Source organism: Nannospalax galili, unplaced genomic scaffold (genome assembly GCF_000622305.1).
Source record: "Nannospalax galili isolate Female #2095 unplaced genomic scaffold, S.galili_v1.0 scaffold870, whole genome shotgun sequence".
Lineage (NCBI taxonomy): Eukaryota > Metazoa > Chordata > Mammalia > Rodentia > Spalacidae > Nannospalax > Nannospalax galili.
The window spans coordinates 1,220,441-1,243,783 of record NW_008329130.1 but is presented as its reverse complement, the minus strand read 5'-3'; the positions used below and the strand labels follow the sequence as shown (position 1 = coordinate 1,243,783).

At 45.8% G+C, this 23,343-nt stretch overlaps 2 protein-coding genes across 2 annotated transcripts; both read left to right on the top strand.

The window, feature by feature from the left end:
* The first annotated feature begins 2,416 nt into the window (after positions 1 to 2,416).
* Positions 2,417 to 15,896, top strand: Cenps (centromere protein S). Its single transcript, XM_008831749.3, has 5 exons — positions 2,417 to 2,535; positions 8,148 to 8,271; positions 8,885 to 8,918; positions 14,047 to 14,113; positions 15,374 to 15,896. The coding sequence occupies exons 1-5, from the start codon at positions 2,488 to 2,490 to the stop codon at positions 15,494 to 15,496; spliced, it is 396 nt and encodes a 131-aa protein (XP_008829971.1). The 5' UTR covers positions 2,417 to 2,487; the 3' UTR covers positions 15,497 to 15,896.
* Positions 15,897 to 19,836: 3,940 nt separating this feature from the next.
* Positions 19,837 to 22,078, top strand: LOC103733004 (cortistatin-like). Its single transcript, XM_008831762.3, has 2 exons — positions 19,837 to 20,741; positions 21,806 to 22,078. The coding sequence occupies exons 1-2, from the start codon at positions 20,619 to 20,621 to the stop codon at positions 22,022 to 22,024; spliced, it is 342 nt and encodes a 113-aa protein (XP_008829984.1). The 5' UTR covers positions 19,837 to 20,618; the 3' UTR covers positions 22,025 to 22,078.
* The last annotated feature ends 1,265 nt before the right edge of the window (positions 22,079 to 23,343 follow it).

The following is a 23,343-nucleotide window of genomic DNA, read 5'->3' as shown; positions in this document are numbered from 1 at the left end:
TTCTAAGACCTCCCAAACATTACCACCTGGGACAAAATGTCCAAATGCTTGGCGCCTATGGGGGACATTCTCATTCAAACCATTACAATACTCAAAACTCACCACATTGTAGTTAATATTGCTACCATTCACATTCTGCATTGTAAAAAATATGTTTATTTTATGTGTATGAGTGTATTACCTGCATGTATGTAAGTGCACCCACGTTGTACAATGCCTGTGGAAGTCAGAAGAGGGCATTGGATCCCCTGGAACTGGAGTTATGGATGGTACTGGGAACAGTTATGTGGGTGCTGGGAACTGAACCTGGGTCCTCTGCAAGAAAGAGCAGCCAGTGCTTTTGACCACTGAGCCATCTCTCCAATCCCCTCACATTTTGTACTTATCTTTGCCACTGATATTCACTGCATCCGTGTGGCAGATGGGTGGACTATGCAGCATCTCTGCCCAATTCTGTCTTCAGTGATCTCCGCAGGCCTCCCTGAATTAGCCCCAGTGGGAGCACTGACAGCATGGGAATGAGTAAGTGCAGTCAATCAGGGTTCAGCATGTTGAGTGTTTAATGATCGAGATAATGCTAACGCTGCAGCTAAACTTGAAAGTGCATCTGTATGTTCTGTTTACATTGTGAATAGCAGAAAAAAATGAGGCCAGGGCTAGAGAGATGGCTCAGTGGTTAAGAGCACTGGCTGCTCTTGCAGAGGACCCAGGTTCGGTTCCCAGCACCCACATGTCAGCTAACAACTATCTGTAACTCCAGTTCCAGGGGATTGGATGCCCTCTTCTGACCTCTGTGGGCATTGCATGACACAGGTGCACTTATACACATGCAGGCAATACACTCATACACATAAAATAAAAAATTAAAAACATTTTTCAAAATTAAAAAATATTGATCTCTGTGAGTTCGAGGCTGCCTGGTCTACATAGCGAGTTCCAGGCCAGCTGGGGCTACAGGGAAAAAAAAAAAAAAAAAAAAAAAAAAAAAAAAAAAAGACAAAAAAAATATATGTTTTTAAATGAGGCAGTGCTCTCAAGTATTTACATATTACTTGATGTAACAAAGGAGTCCGTTGCTCATGTCAGTAAGGTGTGAATGAAGGTCTGAAAGAATGAAGTTGGGAAAATGACTGAAGACAGGTAAGACAGAAAAAAGGTCCAACGTTGGGTGCACTGTTCTCACTCCGTCTGCCTGGGCATACAACTCAGGGCCTCACACACGCTCGGCACGTGCTCTACCACTGAGCTACATCCTCATTCTCATTCCATAGCTTAACATAAGGTCACATATTGCAGACATGGGTGCACTCACATACATGAAGGCAGACACACATAAAATATAAATTTAAACCTTTTTTAATGCATGGATTTTGCAAGATACTCTAAAGTTGTATATATATGGAGTTCACCATAGAAAGCATTGCAGTTTGGGGGCTGGAGAGATGGCTCAGTGGTTAGAGCACTGACTGCTCTTGCAGAGGACCCAGGTTCAGTTCCCAGTACCCACATGGTGACTAACAATCGTCTGTAACTCCAGTTCCAGGGGTTCCAACGCCTTCTTCTGACCTCCACAGGCATTGTATGACATGGTGCACTTACATCCAGGCAATACACCTAAAATAAAAATAAAATATTTTTAAAAAGAAAGCATTGCAGTTCATAATTTGCATTAACTATTGTGTGTATAGTTTGTGTGAGTATAGGTGCACAGTGGAGGTCAAAGGGCAATATTTGGGAGATGTTCTCTCCTTCCATGGAAGGTTTTGGGGATCAAACTAGGGGATCATTCTTGCAAGGGCAAGTGCTTTTATGCAGAGCCATTCACCAGCCCAGCTTTTCATAATTTAATTGTGGGCTATACATACTTGAAAAAATATTTTATTGAGCCAGGTGTGGTGGTGCACACCTTTAATCCCAGCACTTGGGAGGCAGAGGTAGGTGCATCTCTGAGTTCAAAGCCAGCCAGGTCTACATAGTGATTTCCAGGCCAGCTGGGGCTACGGGGAGATCCTATCACAAAAAGACCCAAACAATTTTTTTCATTTATTATTTTTATTTTATGTATATAAGTGTATTGCCTACATGTATGTAAGTGCACCCGTGTCATGCAATGCCTATGGAGGACAGAAGAGGACGTCAGATCCCCTGGAACTGGAGTTACACAAGGTTGTTTAGCCACCATGTAGGTGCTGGGAACCGAACCCGGGTCCTTCGCAAGAGCAGCCAGTACCGTTAACCTTTGAGCCATCTCTCCAGCCTATACATACTTCTTAAAGGTAAGATTTTTTGAGAGAATCCTCGTAACTATAAATACATATTCTTGCTGACAGCTGGTTAAGTCTTGAGACCAGGCTGCACAAGACCCCCTAAACCACTTCCGCGTCGTCGCCGCCAGGGGGCGCGCGAGAGGCAGGAAGGCGGCGTTTCGTTCTTTGACCCCTCGCGCGGCCCGTCGCGGACGTCGCGCGCGGGAAAATCTGAGCAGTGATGGAGGAGGTGGAGGCCGAGGAGCAGCAAGGATTCTCTCATCAGCAGGTACAAAATAAACGCGGTCTCGGCTGGGCATCGACGTCAGGTTCCTGTGGAGGGAAAAGCGGAGTCCTCCGACCGCCCCCCGTTGCCACGCGCGCTGAGTGCGCATGCGCATCGGCTGCCGGGCGGTGCAGCGGCGGCCAGGCTCCGGGTTTTGGAGCCTGCTGCTGGATTGGGGTTTAACTTCATCCCGGTCTAATCCCGGGCTATGAGAGTGGGGACTCTGGGGTTGGAGATGTGGCTCAGTTGGCAGAGTGCTCGCTTGGCGTGGGAAGCCCTGGGTTCGAGCCCCAGTACCTATAATCCAGGTTCATGGTGGATGCCCATAATCCGAGCACTTGGGAGGTGAAGGTTCGAGGGCAGCATGGAATGCATGAGACCCTGCCTCAAAAAACGAGAGATCTGGGTATGGGGGTGTACGCCTTTAATACCAGCACCCCTCAGGGAGTTTAAAGCCAGCCTGGTCTACATATGGAGTGCCAGGGCTGTATCGGTATAAAACGCTGTTTTAAAAACTGAACAAGCCAGGCGTGGTAGTCCACGCCTTTGGTCCCAGAACTCAGGAGGCAGAGATCAAGGCCAGTCTGGTTTACAAAGCAAGTTCCAGGTCAGCTAGGGCTGCAGAGAGACTTGTCTCAAAAAACAGACAAACAAGGGGCTGAAGAGATGGCTTAGCAGTTAAGAATACTAATAGTTCTTAAGAAGACCCAGGTTCGAATCCCAGCACCCACATGGCAGTTAACAACTGTCCATAACTCCAGTTCCAGGGGATCCGACAGTCTCTTCTGTCCTGTGAGGGCATTGCACAACACGGGTGCACTTATATGCAGGCGAAAAGAGGATGTGAGTAGTGCCCTGGTCTGGGCAGAGACCATTCTTCCTATATAGGAAGGGACTCTGGCAGGTGTCCCTGGAGTTGTTAGCATAGGTTTGAATTTCAGGTCCTCTTGTTTTTGATTGTGTTGACTCTAGCCCGGATACAGTTAACTGCTTCTCAGGGTGTTTGCCACATTGTATATTCTGTCTTTATTTTTGTTTATTTATTTTGGTCTTTTTGAGACAGGGTCTCCCTGTAGCTCCAGCTGTCCTAGAACTCACTATGTAGACCAGGCTGGCCTTGAATTCATAGAGATCCCCCCGCGCCTGCTCCCCGCCCCCCAAGTGCTGGGATTAAAGGCGTTTGCCACCTTACCCCACCTAGCTTTTTCTATTAGCTTGCAACAAATAGTGTTCTCAGGTGGTGAGTTTTCCATTAAGTACTGACCGTCCTTGGAGATCATCAGATAAGCCATAGTTTAACCTACTGCAGTCCTAGGTTAAAACCTTAGCCCCTTAAAAAAAAAGAAGCCTGGCACTCAGGAGGCAGGGGACTGAGGTTCTCTTTAAATTCTAGGCCAGCCAGAATTACAGAAGGACCCTGTCTAAAAAAGAAAAAGTAGATGAGATTAACTGGTCAGATTCAGGGTGACATGATGGTAGACCCCACATCTTTTTCTTCTGAATTATTTGAGAATTCATTGCATAACTTGACATTTCACCTTTCACTTTATTATTATTTTTTTAATGTGTATGAATGTTTTGCCTGCATATATGTAAATGCACCCCTGTTGTGCAAAAGCCTGAAGAGCCCAGAAGACAGTGTTGGACCCCTGGAACTGGAGTTACAGATGGTTGTTGGCCACCATGTGGGTGCAGGGAATTGAACAGCCACCTGCAAGAGCAGCCAGTGCTCTTAACCGCTGAGCAATCTCTCCAGCCCCCAGTTTTTGATTTTTTTAAAGGTATATTTATTCATGGGGGTGGGGAGAACTGTCATGGCTAGAGGACAACTTGCAGGAATCAGGTCATCAGTTCCTTCCACCAAGTCCCGGGGATTGAACACAGGTCATCAGGCCTGGCAGCAAGTGCTTTTATCTACAGCCATCTTGTGCTTCTTGTTTTTATTTAATTTCATTATTTCTTTTTTGTGGTGCTAAGGTTTGAACTCAGGGCCTTGTTCATGCCAGTCAAGCACTCTACCCCTGAACTTCATCCCCAGGTCTCTTTTTTATTTTATTATTTTTATTTTGTGTATGAGTGTATTGCCTGCATGTATGTGAGTGCACCCATGTCATGCAATGCCCTGGAAGTCAGAAGAGGGCTTCGGATTCCCCTGGAACTGGAGTTAAGGACAGTTCGTAGCCGCCATGTGGGGGTTAGGAATCAAACCCAGGTCCTCTGCAAGACCAGTCAGTGCTCTTAACCACTGAGCCATCTCTCCAGCCCCGCCCCCCCCAGGTCTCTCTTAAAAAAAAAAATTCTATATTTTATTTTATGTGAATGAATGTTTTGCCTGCATGTGTGTGCAGTGCCCGAAGGGGTCCAAAGAGGGCATCGGATCCCCTGGAACTGGAGTTACAGGGGGTTGTGAGCCACCATGTGGGTGCTGGGAATGGAACCCAGGTCTTCGGTGCTCCTGAGTGCTGAGCCATCTTTTCAGCTCACCAGGCCTCTTTTTTTTTTGGTCTTTTTGAGACAGGGTCTCCCTGTAGCCCCAGCCCTGGAACTCACTATGTAGACCAGGCTGGCCTTGAACTCACAGAGATTCTCCTGCCTCTGCCTCCCCAGTACTGGGATTAAAGGCGTGCGCCACCATGCCCAGCTCAGGCCTCTTTTTTTATTTGTGTATTCTCAGTGCCTACAAGAGATCCTGGCTTTCATTACACAATAAATGTGTGCTGATTGAGGATGAGAGATGAGCTTAGCTTTGGATCTCATCCCTGGTGTGCCTGTAGAGGGTCCCATCATCCTCTCAAGCAGCTATTCTTGGCCCTAGATGGAGAGCAATGAACAACGTGGACAGGGCCCAGTCCTGGAGCTTAGAGTCTGACTGTTTAGCTTCCAAGTCCATCAGAAGAAATTTAGCCCAGCCTACAGGGGCAGACAAAACTGCCTAGAACAAGATGCCTTCAGAAAGATCCAGTCCTGTACCCACCCCAACCTGTTCCTGAAAGAGGGCGGGGTCTGGAGGGTCTTCTGCCTAGGCTGATGGTTCCTTTGTTCCCTTTACCAAAAGCCTGAATTTACTTTGCCTTGTGTTCTCTGAAAATAGGGAACTAGGTACCTGGTTCATCAGCCTCTACCAAAGGGTCCTGGGCTGTTTACAGTTCACCCTCATTTTACCTGTACCGAAGAGGAAAGAAAAATGCCCGTGCATTTACTATTACTTGTGTATAATAATCATTTTTATTGTTTTAGGACTGATTTTATACCTAAGACATAGTACTCAATGTATAGAGGTTCCACGTTAAAGTAGAGAACACACCACCACAAAGCCATTTTGAGAAACAAGCAGCATGGTCATCTAGTGGGACACCTGTTTGCAATTCCCGTGTGCCATGGCACCTGCAATAAATTCTGTTGTTAAAGAATGATTTAACCTGGGGCTGGAGAGATGGCTCAGCAGTTAAGGACACTGGCTGTTCTTGCAGAAGACGCGGGTTCAAATCCCACAACCACCTGGCAGCTAACAACTGTCTAACTCCAGTTCCAGGGGATCTGACAGCCTCTTCTATCCTCTGCAGGCATTGCACGACATGGATGCACTTACCTATGTGCAGACAATACACACTCATAAAAATAATAAAATTCAATTAAAAATGTCAAGAAGCCGGGCATGGTGGCGCACACTGTAGTCCCAGCACTTGGGAGGCAGAGGCAGGCAGATCTCTGTAAGTTCAAGGCCAGCCTGGTCTACATAGCTCCAGGAAATGTTGGGCACCAGGGAAGCCCTCTTTCAAAAAAACCAAAAAAAAAAAAAAAAAAAGTCAAGAAAATGAAAAAAATAAACTATTGAAAAAAAAGATTTAACCCCTGCCCTCAATATCTGTTCTTGAAAACATGCCTGATCACTTAACCAGGTTCCCCTCAATGGTTTTAGGACAGTTAATCATCCTGCTGGTAATCCTGTAGACTGTAATCTAAATATATGCTGGGGGCTGGGAGTGGTGGCACACGCCTTTAATCCCAGCACTTGGGAGGCAGAGGCAGGTGGAGCTCTGTGATGAGACTGAGGCCAACCTGGTCTACATAGCAAGATCCAGGCCTGCTGGAGCTACAGGGAGACCCTGTCTCATATTCCAAGTCCACCAATGTTGTAACAGTTAAGAAGTGATATGAGGAAACCTGTAAAAACTGCGAGAAACTGAGCTGGGACCCAGAACTCCAGAGCACTACTGGTCCATATGGGTCCACCAGCATAAACTTGCTCTTCCTGATGTCACCATGTGAGTCTCTTGGGTGCCTTTTCTATGAGTGGAGGGTCTAGTACCTCAGTTGCCCACAGCAAGTCAGTGGACACTTGGTTCAGCCCACTTGAGCTCTGTCTTCAGGTATCGCATAGCTCCATCCTCCAAGCAAGGAAGTCGTGATCAGGGTAGCTGTAACTACTTACCAGAGACCCTGAAGATCAGGCCTGTTGACCTTCCTTCTTTGGAGGAAAGGTCATTGGACCCTCACCTGATCTCGGTCCTCCCTCCTGTACCTCCCTGCTAGGTGTCCATAATTCTGCTTTAGTTGCACACTGGGGGTGGGAGGCGGGTCCTCAGGACATGCTAGAGTATATAGATTGTGGAAGGTTAACAGAAGGGGGTGCTTAGTACAGTTATGGGGCAATCCATGTTGGGGTGAGACCTTGTAGTAGTAAGAATACTTTGGGGGTTTTAAGAAAGCCCAATAAACTCATTGGTTCCCCAAGTTGGACTTTGGTGGAATCAAACTTTGGTTTGTCATTGGCGCCCTGTGAGGAGGGGGGTAGACGTTTGTTCACAACTCCAGGGAGAGTTCCCGATCAGTACAGAGCCGAGCAGAGGGTTCCACACGAGTTTGTGACCCTTGATGGGGGTCTTTGCTCAGCTGGTTCTGCACCCTCTTTCTCGGTGCTTCTCTGCATGGCGAAGAATGAGATCTTTCAATATCTAGAAGGCTTGCTGAGGACTAGGGATGTCACTCTGGAAGTTTCTGCCTAGTGTGTGTGTGGCTCTGGGTTTGTTCTTCAGCACTGCAAAAAAGACAAGAAAAAGAAAAAAACAAGGGAGACAGGATTGTTGGGGAACAGGGAGACTGTTGGGTGAGGTGGTAGGCGTCCAAGTCAGAGGGTCAGTACGCCCTCTCCAGCCTTTCCTGGTGGTGTCCTGTAGTCTCACCTTCTGGGACATATAGGGCTGAGGCCACGTGGGACAGAGGCATGAGGTCCTTCTGTCCATACTTGTCTGTCCAAAAACTCTGGTTTCTGCAGACACAATGGTCCCTTACCCAGCAGGAGCTGCGAGATCGCTGTGGAATAATTCAAGATAACTGGCTGATACCTGGCAAACATCAGCGTAACTTCTCACTGACCTGGCATTGTATTTCTTATCTTTATGTGACCTAAATCCTAACCATCAGCTTGGAAGTAGTGTCTGCACAGTCCCCCCTCCATGGGGCGGGGACTAGCACACTGCAATGTCACTCTGCTGTTATGGAAAGTACCGCAGCAATTAGGCTGAGCATATCTTCTTCTTGGTTTTAATTTTCTAAGATGTGGAGAGCTCTTCTGTGCAACCTTCTCCCTGAAGTACTGTGTTTTTTTTCCCCAGAGACTAAAGGCAGCAGTTCACTACACAGTTGGCTGTCTTTGCAATGAGGTTGCCTCGGACAAAGAAATACAGTTCAGCAAACAGACCGTTGCAGCAATTTCAGAGCTGACCTTTCGACAGTGCGGTAGGAAGCCGTGGTCTTTCTCTCCATGATCTGCCCAAGAGCATGTGTGGGTGGGAGTCCTGGCACATCTCACCCCCACACACAACTTCGCCATCACCATAGTCTTCATGAAGCACTTGGCTGTGGGATTTGGATGTTTCACGGAGAGCATGATTAAGTTCCTCTCCTGCTTATTATACCAGCTCTGGACAGTTACACCCTTATTTTTCTGTGTTTAAACTGCCCTGGTGGCCGGAACATTAGATGTTATATTTCCCACTTCAGTGCTCTATAGCATTTTTGTATCATCCACAGTTTGACAGCTGAGCTGGTGGCATTGGTATTTGCTTGACTTAGAGGAAATCAACATCCTCACAAGCTGTAACTTGTAGTAAAATTGAAAATTAAAGGATCGCCTCAGAAACCAAAGGTGTAGACACCATTAGGGGAAGGCTTGTAATGGAGGGCGGAGGGTGCCAGGAAGACCGAATGATTAAAAAGCTGAAGGCGGTTAGCAAACGAGGGGCTGCCAAGGTGCCCCTGCACCCATCTGAAAAGAACCGAGACTTCTCTTTCCTAGGATGGAGATAAGGTGGCTAAAATGTCTTTTTGGTTTTCTCCTTTTCTCTTTCAGAAATGTTTGCCAAAGACCTTGAAATGTTTGCCAGGTGGGTGAAGCTGGTGATGCAAGGCTAGGTCTTTCATCGATACCCTCCATCTGGTGGTATACTTCAGGAGTGCCATGGCGCTGTGTTTTCGGGGGGGTTTGTGGATAATCATGATTCTGCGGGAATCTAGCATCTGCTTTAATCACATCAATTCAGACTTGTCTTGGTGTTTTGGCATTCTTTGAAGTTCTCCAAGAAGCCAAGTCATTCGGTTCCAGGTTGCAAAAATTCTGAATGGTGTCTCTCAGATGCTGAGTGTGTGTGACTGCCTATCTTAAAGATCAGGTCTTGGGGGTGGTTTGATTGCTTGGGTCTGTGGAGAGGGCCTCGCTGTGGGCTGCAGCCCTGATTGCTTGCAGGTGTACAGATAAAAACAGGCCTCGGCTTTCACTGCCAAATTCGTCATGAGGAAGACATGGTCCTCCTGAAAAGTGGGGGGTTTGCTTTCAGCTGGTAAAGCCTGAGCTTTTACAGATGATTTATACTCATCTCTTCAATTAGTACCCCAGGTAATTGGGAACAATTGCAACAAATTGCCTTTACACAGCGGTTGGAAAGACAAAGGCCCAAAAGGGCTCGGGCTTCCTGATCGCCTCCACCTGTGACTTGGTGCCACGCTTTCCTCCTTGCTCCTGTGAGCTCTTTGTTTCTGGGATGAATATTCGGAATGATTTAAAACAGTGGGTTCTCCGAGGGCAGCCTCTAAATCTTTCCCTTTCCTGTATGTCTTATCAGTCCCTAAAAACTGCTTAGCGTCATCAACTTGGACTAGAGGGATAAGGTAGCATTATGGGATGCTAATAGTTCTTATGACTTATTCATTGTTAATGCAGGCAGTTGCTGATAATATCTGTGCCTCCCACCCCAAGTCCTATGAAGTAGGGTCATCATGACTTCTCCTTTCTGTGCTAGCTGTGGAAGTCAATGCAAAATTTAAAATATTTTTTTAAGATTGGTGTGTGTGGTTTTTTTTTGTTTGTTTTTTTTTTATTGAGACAGTGTCTCACTATGTATCTCTGGCTGACCTGAGATCCTGGGACTCACAGAGATCACCCACCTCTGCCTCCCAAGCCCTGAGATTAAAGGCATGCGCCCCAACACCTAGCAGGGTTTATATGTACATATATATACACATATAATATATACATACATATATACACACGCATATATATATATATATATACATACACACCCACACACATATATATAATTTTTTTTTTTTGGTCTTTTTGAGATAGGGTCTCCCTGTAGCTGGCCTTGAACTCACAGAGATTCGCGTACCACCATGCCCAGCCAATATTTGACTTTTTTTTTTTTTTTTTTTTTTTTTTTTTTTTTTTTTGGTCTTTTTGAGACAGGGTCTCCCTGTAGCCCCAGTTGTCCTGGAACTCTTTTTTTTGGTCTTTTTGAAGCAGGGTCTCCCTGTAAGCCCCAGCTGTCCTGGAACTCACTATGTAGACCAGGCTGGCCTTGAACTCAAAGAGATCCGCCTGCCTCTCCCTCCCAAGTGCTGGGACTACAGGCGTGCGCCACCACTCCCGGCTTATTTGTTATTTTTATGTGTATGAGTGTATTGCCTGCATATGTGTACCTATGCTGTGCAATGCTCACAGAGGTCAGAAGAGGGTGTTGGAGTCTCCTGGAACTGGAGTTAGGATGGTTGTTGGGCACTGAACCCGGGTCCTCTGCAAGAGCAGTCGGTGCTCTTAACTGCTGAGCCATCTCTCCAGCCCCCAAGATTTATATATTTTAAGTTGTGTGTATATGTCTGAGTGTGAGTTTGTGTATGTGAGTGCATTCCCTTCCAAGCCAGAAGAGTATGTCAGATTCCCTGGAGCTAGAGTTATAGACGGTTGTCAGCTGCCCAGTGTGGATATTGGGAACTTAACTCAGGTTCTCTGGAAAGACAGCAAGTGCCCTTAACTACTGAGCCATCTCTCCAGCCCAAAATTTTAAAAATATTTTTGTATAGTTACAGAAATAAGCTGTTCAGGGTGGTGCATGCCTGTAAGTAATATCAGTACTTGGGAGGTTGAGGCAGGAGGATTCACTAGCTCAAGACCCGTGTAGGCTACAAAATGAGACTTTCTCAGAAAACAAAGCCAGGTGTGTAGGCACACCTTTAATCCCAGCACTCAGGAGGCAGAGGCAGGCAGGTCTCTGTGATTCAAGGCCAGCCTGTCTATATAGCAAGTTCCACACTAGCTGGTGCTACATTAAAACCTTGGGTTAAATCTTCAACACCCAAAAATAAATAAAAGATACTAGAAATATTTGCTATGGTAACATGTTAAGCTTCTACATATTCTGGAATGTTTGTTTCTAGTTTGGGGGAGGGTTTTTTGTTGTTTTTTAAATTTTTTTTTAAAAGTTTGTGTGTCCTTGTATTGCCTGCATGTAGGTAAGTGCACCCATGTCATGCAATGCCCGCAGAGGTCAGAAGAGGCTGTTGGATCCCCTGGAACTGGAGTTACGGATAGTTGTTAGCTGCCATGTGGGGGCCGGGATTCGAACCCAGGTCTTTTGCAAGAACAGCCTCTGTTCTAACTGCTGAGCCATCTCTCCAGCCCTTGTTGTTGTTTTTGTTTTTACAGTACTGAGAATTAAACCCAGGTTCCCAACACCTACATTACAGCTAACAGTCATCTGTAACCCCAGTTCCAGGGGATTCAACACCCTCTTCTGGCTTCTGGGCATTTTGCAACACAGGTGCACTTACATACATGCAGGCAAAATACTCACATATAAAATAATTTAAAATTTGGAAAGGATGCTAGAGAGATGACCTTGCTTCGGTTCCCAGCACCCACATGATGGCTCACAACCATCCCTAACTCCAGTTCCAGGGGATCTGACACCCTCTTCTGATCTCGATGGGCATTGAGCAACATGGATGTAAATTCTTTAAATCAAGCTTGATGGCTTATGCATCTAATCCCAGCACTCAGGAGGCAGAGGCAGGAGGATTACCAGTTTGAGTCAGTTGTGGGCTATATAATAGTGAGACACTGTCTCAACCTTCTTTGCTCCTGAAAAAAAAAAAATGATCTTAAAGTGGGTGTTACCATTTTACAAGTAATGTCTACTGTGATGAAGCCCACATGGCATTTATACATTTAGCAGGATGTGAATTAATTTGGTCAAATAATGGAGTGTAATTCTTATGTGATTTCATCTCTAACCCAGGAGACATTCTTTGAAAACAGTGTGTGCTGAACCCTTAGCTAGTTATTAAGGACACAAAGTTTTCTGTTTATTCCTGTTCAAGGAGTTCTTATTTTGCATAGAACTGAGTGCTGGTCAGAAAGCATGTGAGTGATCAGAGTAATACATTTTATCAAAGCTTCTTATTGCAAGTTATTTTTCATTGTTTATGTATATTTAAAATGTTTGGGGGCTGGAGAGATGGCTCAGCGGTTAAGAACACTGGTTGTTCTTGCAGAAGACCCAGGTTTGAATCCCAGCACCCACATGGCAGCTAACAACTGTCTTAACTCCAGTCCCAAGGGATCCGACAGCCTCTTCTGTCCTCCGTGGGCATTGCACGATACGGGTGCACTTACCTACATGCAAGCAATACATGCATACAGATAAAATAAAAATAAAATTTTTTTTAAAATGTATGTGCTTGTGTGTGTAGTGCCTGTGGAGGCCAGAAGGGGGCAGAAGATTCCTTGGAAAGGGAGTTAGAGATGATTGTGAGCTGTCTGATGTTGGTGCTAGGAACCAAAACCTGTCTTCTGCAAGAGTAGCAAGCACTCTTAACTGCTGAGCATCTCTCCAGCCCCCATTGTAGCAAGGATTAGAGAGCTGAAGTGAGAATTTGGGTTCAAGTTGTAGGAAACAGACTCCAATTTATTTTTTTATTTTGAAATTTTATTTTTATGTGCATGAGTATTTTGCCTGAATGTATGTAAGCTTGCCACATGCATGCAGTGCACAAGACGACCAGAAGATGGTGTCACATCCCTTGGAACTGGAGTTACAAATGGTTGTTAGCCTCCATGTGGGTGCTGGGAATTGAACCCAGGTCCTTTGTAAGAACACTGACCGTTCTTGCAGAAGACCAGGTTCTAATCCCAGCACCCACAAGGCAGCTAACAACTGTCCGTAACTCCAGTCCCAGGAGATCCAACAGCCTCTTCTGTCTTCCACGGGCATTGCATGACATGGGTGCACTTACCTGCATGCAGGCAATACATGCATATACATAAAATAAAAATAATAAAAACAAAAAACTAGACTCGATTTTTTTTTTTTTGGTCTTTTTGAGACAGGGTCTCCCTGTAGCCCCAGCTGGCCTGGAGCTTGCTATGTAGACCAGGCTGGCCTTCAATTCAGAGAGATCCACCTTCCTTTGCCTGAGTGCTGAGATTAAAGTTGTGTGCCACCATGCCTGGCTTTAGACTTGACTTCTTTAGAATTTCTATAATTTCAATGCTTTTAGATTCAGATATTGAAATTATGAACCACCAAAGTCAGTACAAGGTCAGTGTTAGTGAAGACAAAAAAGCCTAAAAGGAAAGCTTTGCCTTTGCCTCAGAGATATTAAATAGATGAAGGAAGAATGTCCTTGAGGCATGTCTTTACTTAAACCGAGATCCAGAAGCTCTTCTCCAAGGTCTTAAATTATAGACAAAGCATCTGCAGATGCTTCCTAGTGCGCTACACCCTGCGAGCTCTTAGCATACTGCCCAAGAGTTGTAGGACAAAGAACAGCCTTTAAACCAGAGTCAGCTGGGGAGGGGCACAGTGGTTAAGAGCACTTTTGTCTCTTCACTAACACTGACCTTGCACTGACTTTGGGGGTCCCCAGTGCTGCCCTCTCTGATAACAAAGGTCACTTCAGAAGAGTTTTAACTCCTGGATTCCTCTTCCTGTTCTGTGGCAACACCCTGGCCCTTGGGCAGAGTGGACAGATGGGCTTTGCTTCCCGTCAGTTTAATTGGTATCCTGGCTGCAAACCCCATTCATCTTTGCATCTTTACCGCCTCATGACTGTAATCTGAAGAGATGGGCTATTTAGACATTCTTGCTAGTTTGAAGTCTGACCATGAACCTTTATATTTCATCAAAACTTTAAATAGCACCAAACATTTTGGTGACGTGTTTCTGTCATTTTCTGCAGACATGCAAAAAGAAACACAATCAGCACCGATGATGTGAAGCTCTTGGCCAGGAGGAGTAACTCACTGGTGAGATGGATTTCTTCTCTTGCTCCTCTCTCCCCTCAGAATACATTATTCCCAATTAATCACTTGAAGGCACATAGTTATTCCCCAGGGCACCTTGCATTAAAAACTAGAGATGGTTGAACCATTCAGACCTGCTGGTAATTTATGGTCTTCCTTTCATTATGATGGATCTGGTGAAGCCAATTTGAAATTTTCTAATCAGCTCTCTCTGGATTCCATAATTTGCCTTTTTTGTAATACCTCAAAACTGTGGTCCCATGTCTCATCTACAACATGATGTCATAGACTAGCCATGGCTAGTCTGTGGGGATGGTTTCCTTATGGCACCCAGCATTCTTTTCATTCGCCCCAGTACTGGGGATCAGACTTTAGGTCTCATGCGTGCCAGACAAGTGCTATACATCTGAGCCGTATAGCCTTCATAAGTACCTGTAGCACACACAGATACAGACACACACAGTCCTTTTTTTCTTTTCTTTTTTCCCTTTTTGTTTTGAGACAAGAGCTTGCTAAGTGATGCAGCCTGGCCTTGAACTCGTTTTCTAGCCTAGATAGGCTTTGAATGTGAGATTTCTTGTGTAGCACCCTAAGTAGTGAGGATTACAGGATGGACCACTGGGCCTAGCTGATACCCTCAGTTCCCAAGGGCCAGGTATGGATGTCATGTCTACAATATTGAGCATGCAAAAAAGGGCACGTTTTGTTGTTGAGGTTTTTTTTTTTGGTCTTTTTGAGACAGGGTCTCCCTGTAGACCCAGCTGTCCTGGATTCACTGTGGAGACCAGGCTTGGACTCACAGAGATCCACCTGCCTCTGCCTCCTGAGTGCTGGGATTAAAGGTGTGCGCCACCACAGCCGGCCTGGTTTTTTTTTTTTTTTTTTTTCAAGTCTAAAAATGATTTTGGTCAAGCTGTCATTTTCCAGATGAAGACACTTGACATGCAGAGTGTCAAGGCCACCTGGCTGTGGTTGACGGCAGATCCAGAGCACAGGGAGATCCTGCCTAAGTCTAACACTGGCCGTGAGATTGAGCCCTTGGTATGATGATCTCTTCCCCAGGAGCAGGGAATTTTGACTGTGCTGTGCTCCATCTCCACCTCTAGCACAGACCCGATGTTCAACAAATAGTTATCCAGTGAATGAATTTCTACCTAATTCTTGGGGCAGAAGTGTTGGAGAAGGTACAAGTTCTAATTACTTTAGGGTTATCAAATGATTTTCCACCAGGCTTAAATATTGTTTTGATTTGCTTTTTTGTAGCTAAAATATATCACAGAGAAAAATGAAGAGATTGCTCAGCTTAACCTAGAACGGAAGGCGAAGAAGAAAAAGCAAGCAGAGGATGCAAACCAAAGTTCCAGGGAGCCAGCGGGCGGGGAGTGAGTCAGTCCTCACAGTCCTCAGCACTGGGAGAAGGCAGCCTTCCACAGGAGCCACCCAGACAGCGCTGCCACAGAGGCAGCTCTGGAGGGTCAGCAGAGATGCTAAAAAAAGTGGCTGGGCAGCTTTCTGTGCTATATCCTCCAAGTCATTAACTGCAAAAGCTAGTTTTGAAAGAGAGCCGGGAGTTCCAGGAAAAATACTCCCATGTCTTTCTCGAGCTTGCGAGAAAGACACGTTGCTTGAGTGGCAGATCCTGTGACTTACATTTACCGTAACTATTGCAACCACACTAGTGATTAAACACAATGGACTCTTTTAGGGGAAAATCGTAGTCCTTCATAGTTTATTTCCTAGGCTAAATAACAGTCCCCGAAAGATGAATAAAGCTGTATTTATTAAGCGCTCTGATCAATGTTCTTACACCTGTGCCATCTTGATCACCAGGTAAAGGGTGATGTTTGGAATGGAATTTCTTACTCTTTAAAGGCGTTTTTTTTTGCCAGGGTATACTTCTTTAATCCAAGCACTTGGGAGGCAGGTGCTGGCAGATCTCTGGATTTGAGCCCAGCCCAGTCTATATAGTGAGTTCCAGGGCTACTTAGTGAGACCCTGCCTCAAAAAACAAAAGTTCCAGGGGATCCAGTGCCCTCTTCTGGCATTGCACACATGTCTTACATACATGCAAGCAAAACACTCATACACATAAAAATAATTTTTTTAATGTGATTTTCTTAAGAATCATGGTTTTCTGTGACTTTTCTCTGGCAATTTTGTAATTAAGCTATGGTTCTACTGGGCAGAAGTTTTGCTTGAGGAGAAAATCTGGAACTTCTAGTCCAAAACACTTTATTTTGTTAAAACTGATGTTCAAAGGTCCTATTTTTTTTTTAATGTGTATGAGTGTATTGCCTGCATGTATGTGAGTGCACCCATGTTGTGTAATGCCTGAGGAGATCAGAAGAGGATGTCAAACCCCCTGAGTCTAGAGTTACAGGCGGTTTTTAACCACCTTGTGGGTGCTGGGAACCAATCTGGGTCCTCCATGAGAGTAGCCAATGCTCTTAACCACTGAGCCATCTCTCTGGCACCAAGGGTCCCATTACTACTGTCTGTCCATGTCTTTAGGGTTTCTTAGATGTTTGGGGCCTGCCTTTCCCTCATAGAATGATGGGGTACAGCAGAATAACCAGGGCCAGCAAAATAGCTCAGTGGGTAAAGGCAGTTATTACCAAGTTTAATGACCTGCGTTTAATTCCTGGGATTCACATGGTAAAAAGAGAAAACCAAGTGCCATAAATTGTTCTCCAACCTCTACATGTGCTCACCTGCACACATGTAAGAAAGCAAGATTGGCATGCACGCCTGTGTACCAGGCACCGTGCCTTCCTCTCATCCTTTATATTCTGTCTCATTGGGTCCCTTCAGCGTTGGCTGCTACCATTTTACTGATGAGGGTGAGCGAACAGATCTGGCAAAGTTAACCCCAGTGGTAACTTTTATTTTTAACCAGGCTGTTGATCAGTAGAAAAGGTCTCTGCAATTGCAGGTAGTGATCTAGAGTGGGTAAGAAAGGAAGGATGTGCAGTAGCTGGGGTGTGGGAGTCGGGGCAAGAGGATCAGGATGTCAAGGCAGGTCTGGGGCACATGAGAATCTGACACAGAAAAAGAAGAAAAAGCATGCAATGCATTTTGAGCAGAATATACCAACTTGCCAGACCTGGTGGTTCAAGTTTATAGTCCAGCTACTTGAGAGACCGGGAGGGTCCTGAGTTCAAAGTCTGCCCAGGCTGCAAAGTGAATTCAAGGCCAACCTGGGAAACTTAGTGAGATCTTGTCTCAAAATAAGAAGTAAAAAGAAGGGCTGGAGAGATGGTTCAGCGGTTAAGAGCACTGGCTGTTCTTGTAGAGGACCTGGGTTCGATTCCCAGCACCCACAATGGCGGCTAACAACCATCTGTAACTCCAGTTCCAGGGGAATCTGAAACCTTTTCTGACCTCCGTGGGCTTTGCCCGACACAGGTGCATTTACATACACATTGGCAGTACACTCATACACATTAAAAAATAAAATAGGGCTGGGTTATAACTGACTGGCACAGCGCATGCCTAGCACGTGTGCGGCTCGAGGTTCAAGCCCCAATACAGTTTTAAAACTTCAAGCCACTGGACATGGTGACACACGCCTTTAATTTCCAGCCCTTGGGAGACAGAGACAGGCAGATCTCTATGAAATTAAGGCCAGCCTGGTCTACATAGCAAGTTTAAAGCCAGCTAGGGCTACAGAGAAACCCTGCCCTGAAAAACAAAAAGTTCGCTATGTCACAAGGAAATGAATAGGGCCACCACAGAATATCCTTTATAGATTTCAGGAGCTCTTGATGCTCTACACGATTCTGGAAGTGGTGAGTCTGAGAATCTCAGCATCTCAGCTGAGAGGTCTTGAGGGCATCTCCCAGTTGGCAGGGGTATTTTATTTGGTTTTCCTTTCTGAAATAGTTTCATGTAGTCCAGGCTGACCTCTGACCTCAAACTCTATGTAACTAGGCTGGCCTTGATTTCTGATCCTCCTACCTCTGCCTCCCAAGTGCTGGGATTACAAGTGTGTGCCACTGTATCTCCTGATGCTATGTCTTCTACCCAGTTGGGAAAAGTGACATGACATTCATGTAATTTTTTTGTTTATTTGGAATATTTATGCATGACCTATATATATCAGGCAAGTCATTTTAATGGAGATTTTTTTTTCCCTCGAGACAGGGTCTTGCTGTGTAGACAGTGCTGGCCTTGAACCTGAGACACTTGCCTTGGCTAAGTGCTAGGATCAGAAGTATACCGTCACATCCAGCCCTAAGAAAGACTTTTGTGTTTTTGATTTTTGTGAGACAGGGTCTTAAATAGCCCTGGATGACCTGGAACTTGCTATGTAGACCAGGCTGGTCTTGAACTCAGAGATCTGACTGCCTCTGCCTCCTGAGTGCCTGGAACTAAAGGCATGTGCTACCACACCCAACTACACTTCTGATTTTTTTTTTTTTTTTTTTTTTTTTGGTGTTTTGAGACAGTCTCCCTGTAGCCCCAGCTGGCCTGGAATTCACTATGTAGACCGGGCTGGCCTTGAACTCACAGAGATCTGCCTGCTTCTGCCTCCAGAGTGCTGGGATTAAAGGCATGGGCCACCACACCCGGCTACACTTCTGATTTTTAAAAATTTTATTTGTATATAATGCTATGTGTGGGCTTATGTGTGCCGTGGCGTGCATGCGGAAGTCAGAGGACAACTTTGTGGAGTCAGTGCTCTTCTACTTTTATGTGAGTTTGGGGGATTAAACTCGGGTTTTCAGGCTTGCACAGCAAGTACTTTACCCATTGAGCCATCTCTCAGGCCCTACACAGTGATTTTAATTTTAAAAACTGGTGGGGAGGGCACGGCGGGGGGTGGGGGGGATAGCTCGGCATTTCAGAGCACTGACCTTGCAGAAGACCTCAGTTCCCAGCACCCACATGTCTGCTCACAACCACCTGTAACTCCAGTTCCAGGGGATTTGATGCCCTCTTCTGGCCTCTGACAGCACTGCACACATCTGGTGCACCTACATATAGGCACAACACTCATATATGTAAAATGAAAATTTAAAAAAAAAAACTGGGCCGGGCGTGGTGGTGCATGCCTTTAATCCCAGCACTTGGGAGGCAGAGGCAGGCGAATCTTTGTGAGTTCGAGGAGGCCAGCCTGGTCTACATAGTGAGTTCCAGGACAGCTGGGACTACAAGGAAACCCTGTCTCAAAAAAGAAAAAAAAAAAAATTGAGACAAGGTTTCACTATGTGGCCCTGCCTAGCCTGGAATTCCACATATAGATCAGGCTAGCCTCAAACTCTCAGAAATCCACTTGCCTCTGTTCCCTAAGTACAGGGATTAAAGGTGTGAGCCACTACAACTAGCAAAATTTTAAAAAAAATTTATTTTTATTTTATGTGTATGAGTGTATTGCCTGCATGGAGTGCACCCATGTCATGCAATGCCTTGGAGGTCAGAAGAGGGCTTCAGATTCCCCTGGAACTGGAGTTAAAGACAGTTTGTAGCCACCACGTGGATGCTGGGAATCGAACCCGGGTCCTCTAGCAAGAGCAGTCAGTGCTCTTAACTGCTAAGCCATCTCACCAGCCCCAAATTATTATTATTTTTTTAATTAGCAAGGGAGGCAGACGTGTGGTCAGAGAACAACTTCCAGAGTCAGTTTTCTCCACCGTGTGGGGTGTGGGGTTGGACTCAGGTCATCGGCCTTGGTGGGAAGTGCCTTTACTTGTTGAGCTATCTCACCAGCATAACATCATTTTTCAAAATGTGCTATTTGCTAACCCAAGTGAGTCTAGAAATCTCTAGGGTAGGATTTCAGGGTCAGTGTCGTGGGAGTTCTTGGTGACGCAGGATACCCTTAGTTCCATAACTTCTGAATCAACAACAGCTACAGTGATTTGGGACACAGTGCAGTTGAAGGCCTGGCCAGAGCAGTGGGCCTGGGCCACTAGGTAGAGGGCAGTGTTAGGGACAGTCTCCTGGTTCATCCTTGCTTGTGATTGGATGAGACGATGGTGCTGTCATTGTGTTCCTGAGTCTTTTGCTCATAGCTATTTAGTCAGGCTTATTTTTGGTGCTGGAGATGGAACCCAGAGCCTCACACATGATAAGCACGTGCTATACTGAGCTGCATCCCAGCCCTCAGTCATACTTTCGTATGGGCAGAATTTCACGTGTTAAGCTCTTTATGCAAGCCTAATTTCATATTATGTCGAATCACTTGGCTTTGTTCTGCCAGCTTCCTGCTTCCTATAGACTCAATTACAAGGAGGAGAACTTCCTCGTAGTTTGGGTGCACATGCATTCTAAAATAAGAGCAAATTCACTCAACACAAGACCTGAGGCTTTAATTAAGGGGCTAAATCCAACCCCAAAATGTTTTTGTGAGAACTGATTGCTTGGGCTCGTGCGTCACTGCACCAGTGAGGAGAGGCATACGGGTTTTCAATGGACACGTATAGCCCCCCTAACAGCTGGTGCCAGAACTTAAAACACCCAAGGCTCCAAAGAAGAGACCCACATCCACAAAACGTCGCAAAGAAGGATGGACTGCAGGAGGGCCAGAGAGAAGTGGCCGTCAGCCTGTGGTATGCTGCTGCTGCTGCTCTGGGGGACTGTGGCCATCGCCCTTCCCCTGGAGGGTGGTCCCACTGGCCTGGACAGCACGGTGAGTGCAGTCCCAATCCCCACCTGTCCACATGTTGGCCTGCTCAGTTTGTCTCATTTCTTGGCCTTTTGTGCACTCTGTGGATTCTCCAGCATTTGCATGGCTGTGCGTAAGTGTGTGTGTGTGTGTGTGTGTGTGTGTGTGTGTGTGTGTGTGTGTGTGAATGTATGCGTGTTGAGCTGAATTGAGCTGTAGTCTTGGCTGCCTGGGATTCTGTGATATCCCATTCAGACCACTGGCTCTCATTTACGTTGATTTGTCCCACCCATGTTTGTTAGGTCCCTCTGCAATTCAGAGGGTACCTCTCCAAACCAGTGTCTACTTAGGTTAGTCTTCAGGACGGTGATTGCTCCCAATGTCATAGCACACTTGTGGACCAGCTCCAGCCAGTATTAGTCGCACAGAGCCTTAATATATATATACACACAACTATGTTCTGACTGGCTCAGATTAAGTCATGTTGCATTTGCCATGGTGTGAATTTGTAATTTCATGAAGTGATTTACCTTCTTTTTTTTCTTTTTCCATTTTGAAAAAGTTCCAAGAAAGAGTACATAAAGTTGACCATTAAAAATGGATTTTTCTCTGAAATTACAGAGGCATTTCAGACTGATCATTTATCATCACATTACTCCCAGAAGCTTCCTAAGGAATTTGAAAGACCAGAATTTAGCATCTCAATGTGCTCTGATTTGTGAACAGCCAGGAGGCTGTATGAAGATGGGCAGATCAGATCTGCCTGGGACCTCTTAGTGGTCTGTCACCTTGGCGGGTGTGGGGGGTGAGGGGTAGTGACAGATTTCCTCTGCTCTTCCTTAAGGACTTCAGCAAAGATTATGGGGCAGAACTAGCAGGTTTTTTGACTCATCTGAAAATAATCAACGTTTCCATTTCTCCAGTTAGAACCATTTCTTTAAGGTGCTCTCAACTGCCCCAGCCTTGAGGGGAAACATGACCATTGCTACAGAGCATCTTTCTCTTTGTAAGGGAGATGTTGCCTATCTCTAATGCTGAGTGAGTCCCAGTTAGTTTTATCTCCTTCCTCTTCTGCTTCTCTGTAAAAGCACACGCACGATGTGGCAGAGGTGAAGAGAAACAGCCTCCTGACTTTCCTTGCATGGTGGCACGAGTGGACCTCACAGGCCAGTGCTGGTGCGCTCATCAGAGGGGATGGCAGCGAGGTGTCCAAGCGGCAGGAAGGCCGGCCCCTCCAAAAGCCCCCTCGCCAAGACAAAGCACCCTGCAAGAATTTCTTCTGGAAGACCTTCTCCTCCTGCAAATAACCCCACCCTGCTTCCTGTGAAATGCAGTGATGGACCTGAATAAAGATCATTAAACAGCAGAGAGCTTATTTTTTTAATTAAAAAAATTTATTTCTATGTGTATGAGTGTTTAGCCTGCGTGTATATAAGTGTGCCTGTGAGTGCAATGCCTATGGAGGCCAGAAGAGGGTGTCAGGTCCCCTGGAACTGGGATTATGGATGGTTGTAAGCTGCCATGTGGGTGCTGGGGACTGAACTGGGTCCTCTACAAAAGCAGTCAATGCTCTTAACTATTGCATCTCCCTAGTACCCCCACTCCCTGCTTTTTGTGTTTTTTTTGTTTTGTTTTGAGACAGGGTCTCCCTGTAGCCCCAGCTGGCCTAGAACTCACTATGTAGACCAGGCTGGCCTAGAACTCACTATGTCTGGTCTTGATCTCACAGAGATCCGCCTGCCTCTGCCTCCTTATTGCTGGGATTAAGGGTGTGTACTATCACACCCAGCAGAAACCTCCTCCTCCTCCTTCTCCCCCTCCCCCTTCTACTTCTTCCTCTTCCTCCTCCTCCTCTTCCTCCTCCTCCTCCTTCTCCCCCTCCCCCTTCTTCATTAGGACCTCCTCTTCCTCCTCCTCCTCCTCCTTCTCCCCCTCCCCCTTCTTCCTTCTCCTCCTCCTCCTCCTCTTCCTCTTCCTCTTCTTCTTTTCTTCTTTTTCTCCCTTTTTGAGACAGGGTCTCCCAGTAGCCTCAGCTGGCCTGGAGCTCACTATGTAGACAAGGGTGGCCTTGAACTTACAGAGATCCGCCTGCCTCTGCCTCCTGAGTGCTGGGAAGGGAGCTTTCTTCTTTAGGCATTCTTTCTTCCTATGTCATGAGAAGTATTTTTAACTAAATTTCAATATTGCCCACTACAAACAATAGGTGGAACTTGTAAGTAATCTGAAACCCAAAGAGAGCTTGTCAGGTCAAAATGGTGGTGGGTCTTGCTAGGCTGTACTTGGTAGAACCATTGGGCTTCTTTCCAACATCTGTTCTAATGTCGGGCTTTTTCTTTTGATTTAAAATAGCCTTAGCTAGTTCAGGCTGGCCTCAAACTCCTTATGAACCAAGAATGACCCTTTAAGTGATACTCCTGGCTCTACTTCTCAATTACAGCTAAGGCTGTATATTTAAGAGTTCAAAATAACATTTTCAGTTTATTTTTGGCTTTCTGAGATGGGGGTCTTACCATATGGCCCAGTTGGTCTTGAATTCACAATCCTGTTGACTTCTGTGCTGGATAGCTTTAGTGTCAACTTGACACACCTGGGTTGAGGGAGCCTCAATTGGGGAATTGCCTCTATT

What these genes read in the sequence shown, in the direction of transcription:
- LOC103733004 (XM_008831762.3), top strand. Translation starts at nt 20,619, where the DNA reads ATGGACTGCAGGAGGGCCAGAGAGAAGTGGCCGTCAGCCTGTGGTATG. An exon ending in CCACTGGCCTGGACAGCACG is followed by an intron (nt 20,742 to 21,805) that starts GTGAGTGCAGTC and finishes TCTCTGTAAAAG; the next exon opens with CACACGCACGATGTGGCAGA.
- Cenps (XM_008831749.3), top strand. Translation starts at nt 2,488, where the DNA reads ATGGAGGAGGTGGAGGCCGAGGAGCAGCAAGGATTCTCTCATCAGCAG. An exon ending in GACCTTGAAATGTTTGCCAG is followed by an intron (nt 8,919 to 14,046) that starts GTGGGTGAAGCT and finishes CATTTTCTGCAG; the next exon opens with ACATGCAAAAAGAAACACAA. An exon ending in CCAGGAGGAGTAACTCACTG is followed by an intron (nt 14,114 to 15,373) that starts GTGAGATGGATT and finishes GCTTTTTTGTAG; the next exon opens with CTAAAATATATCACAGAGAA.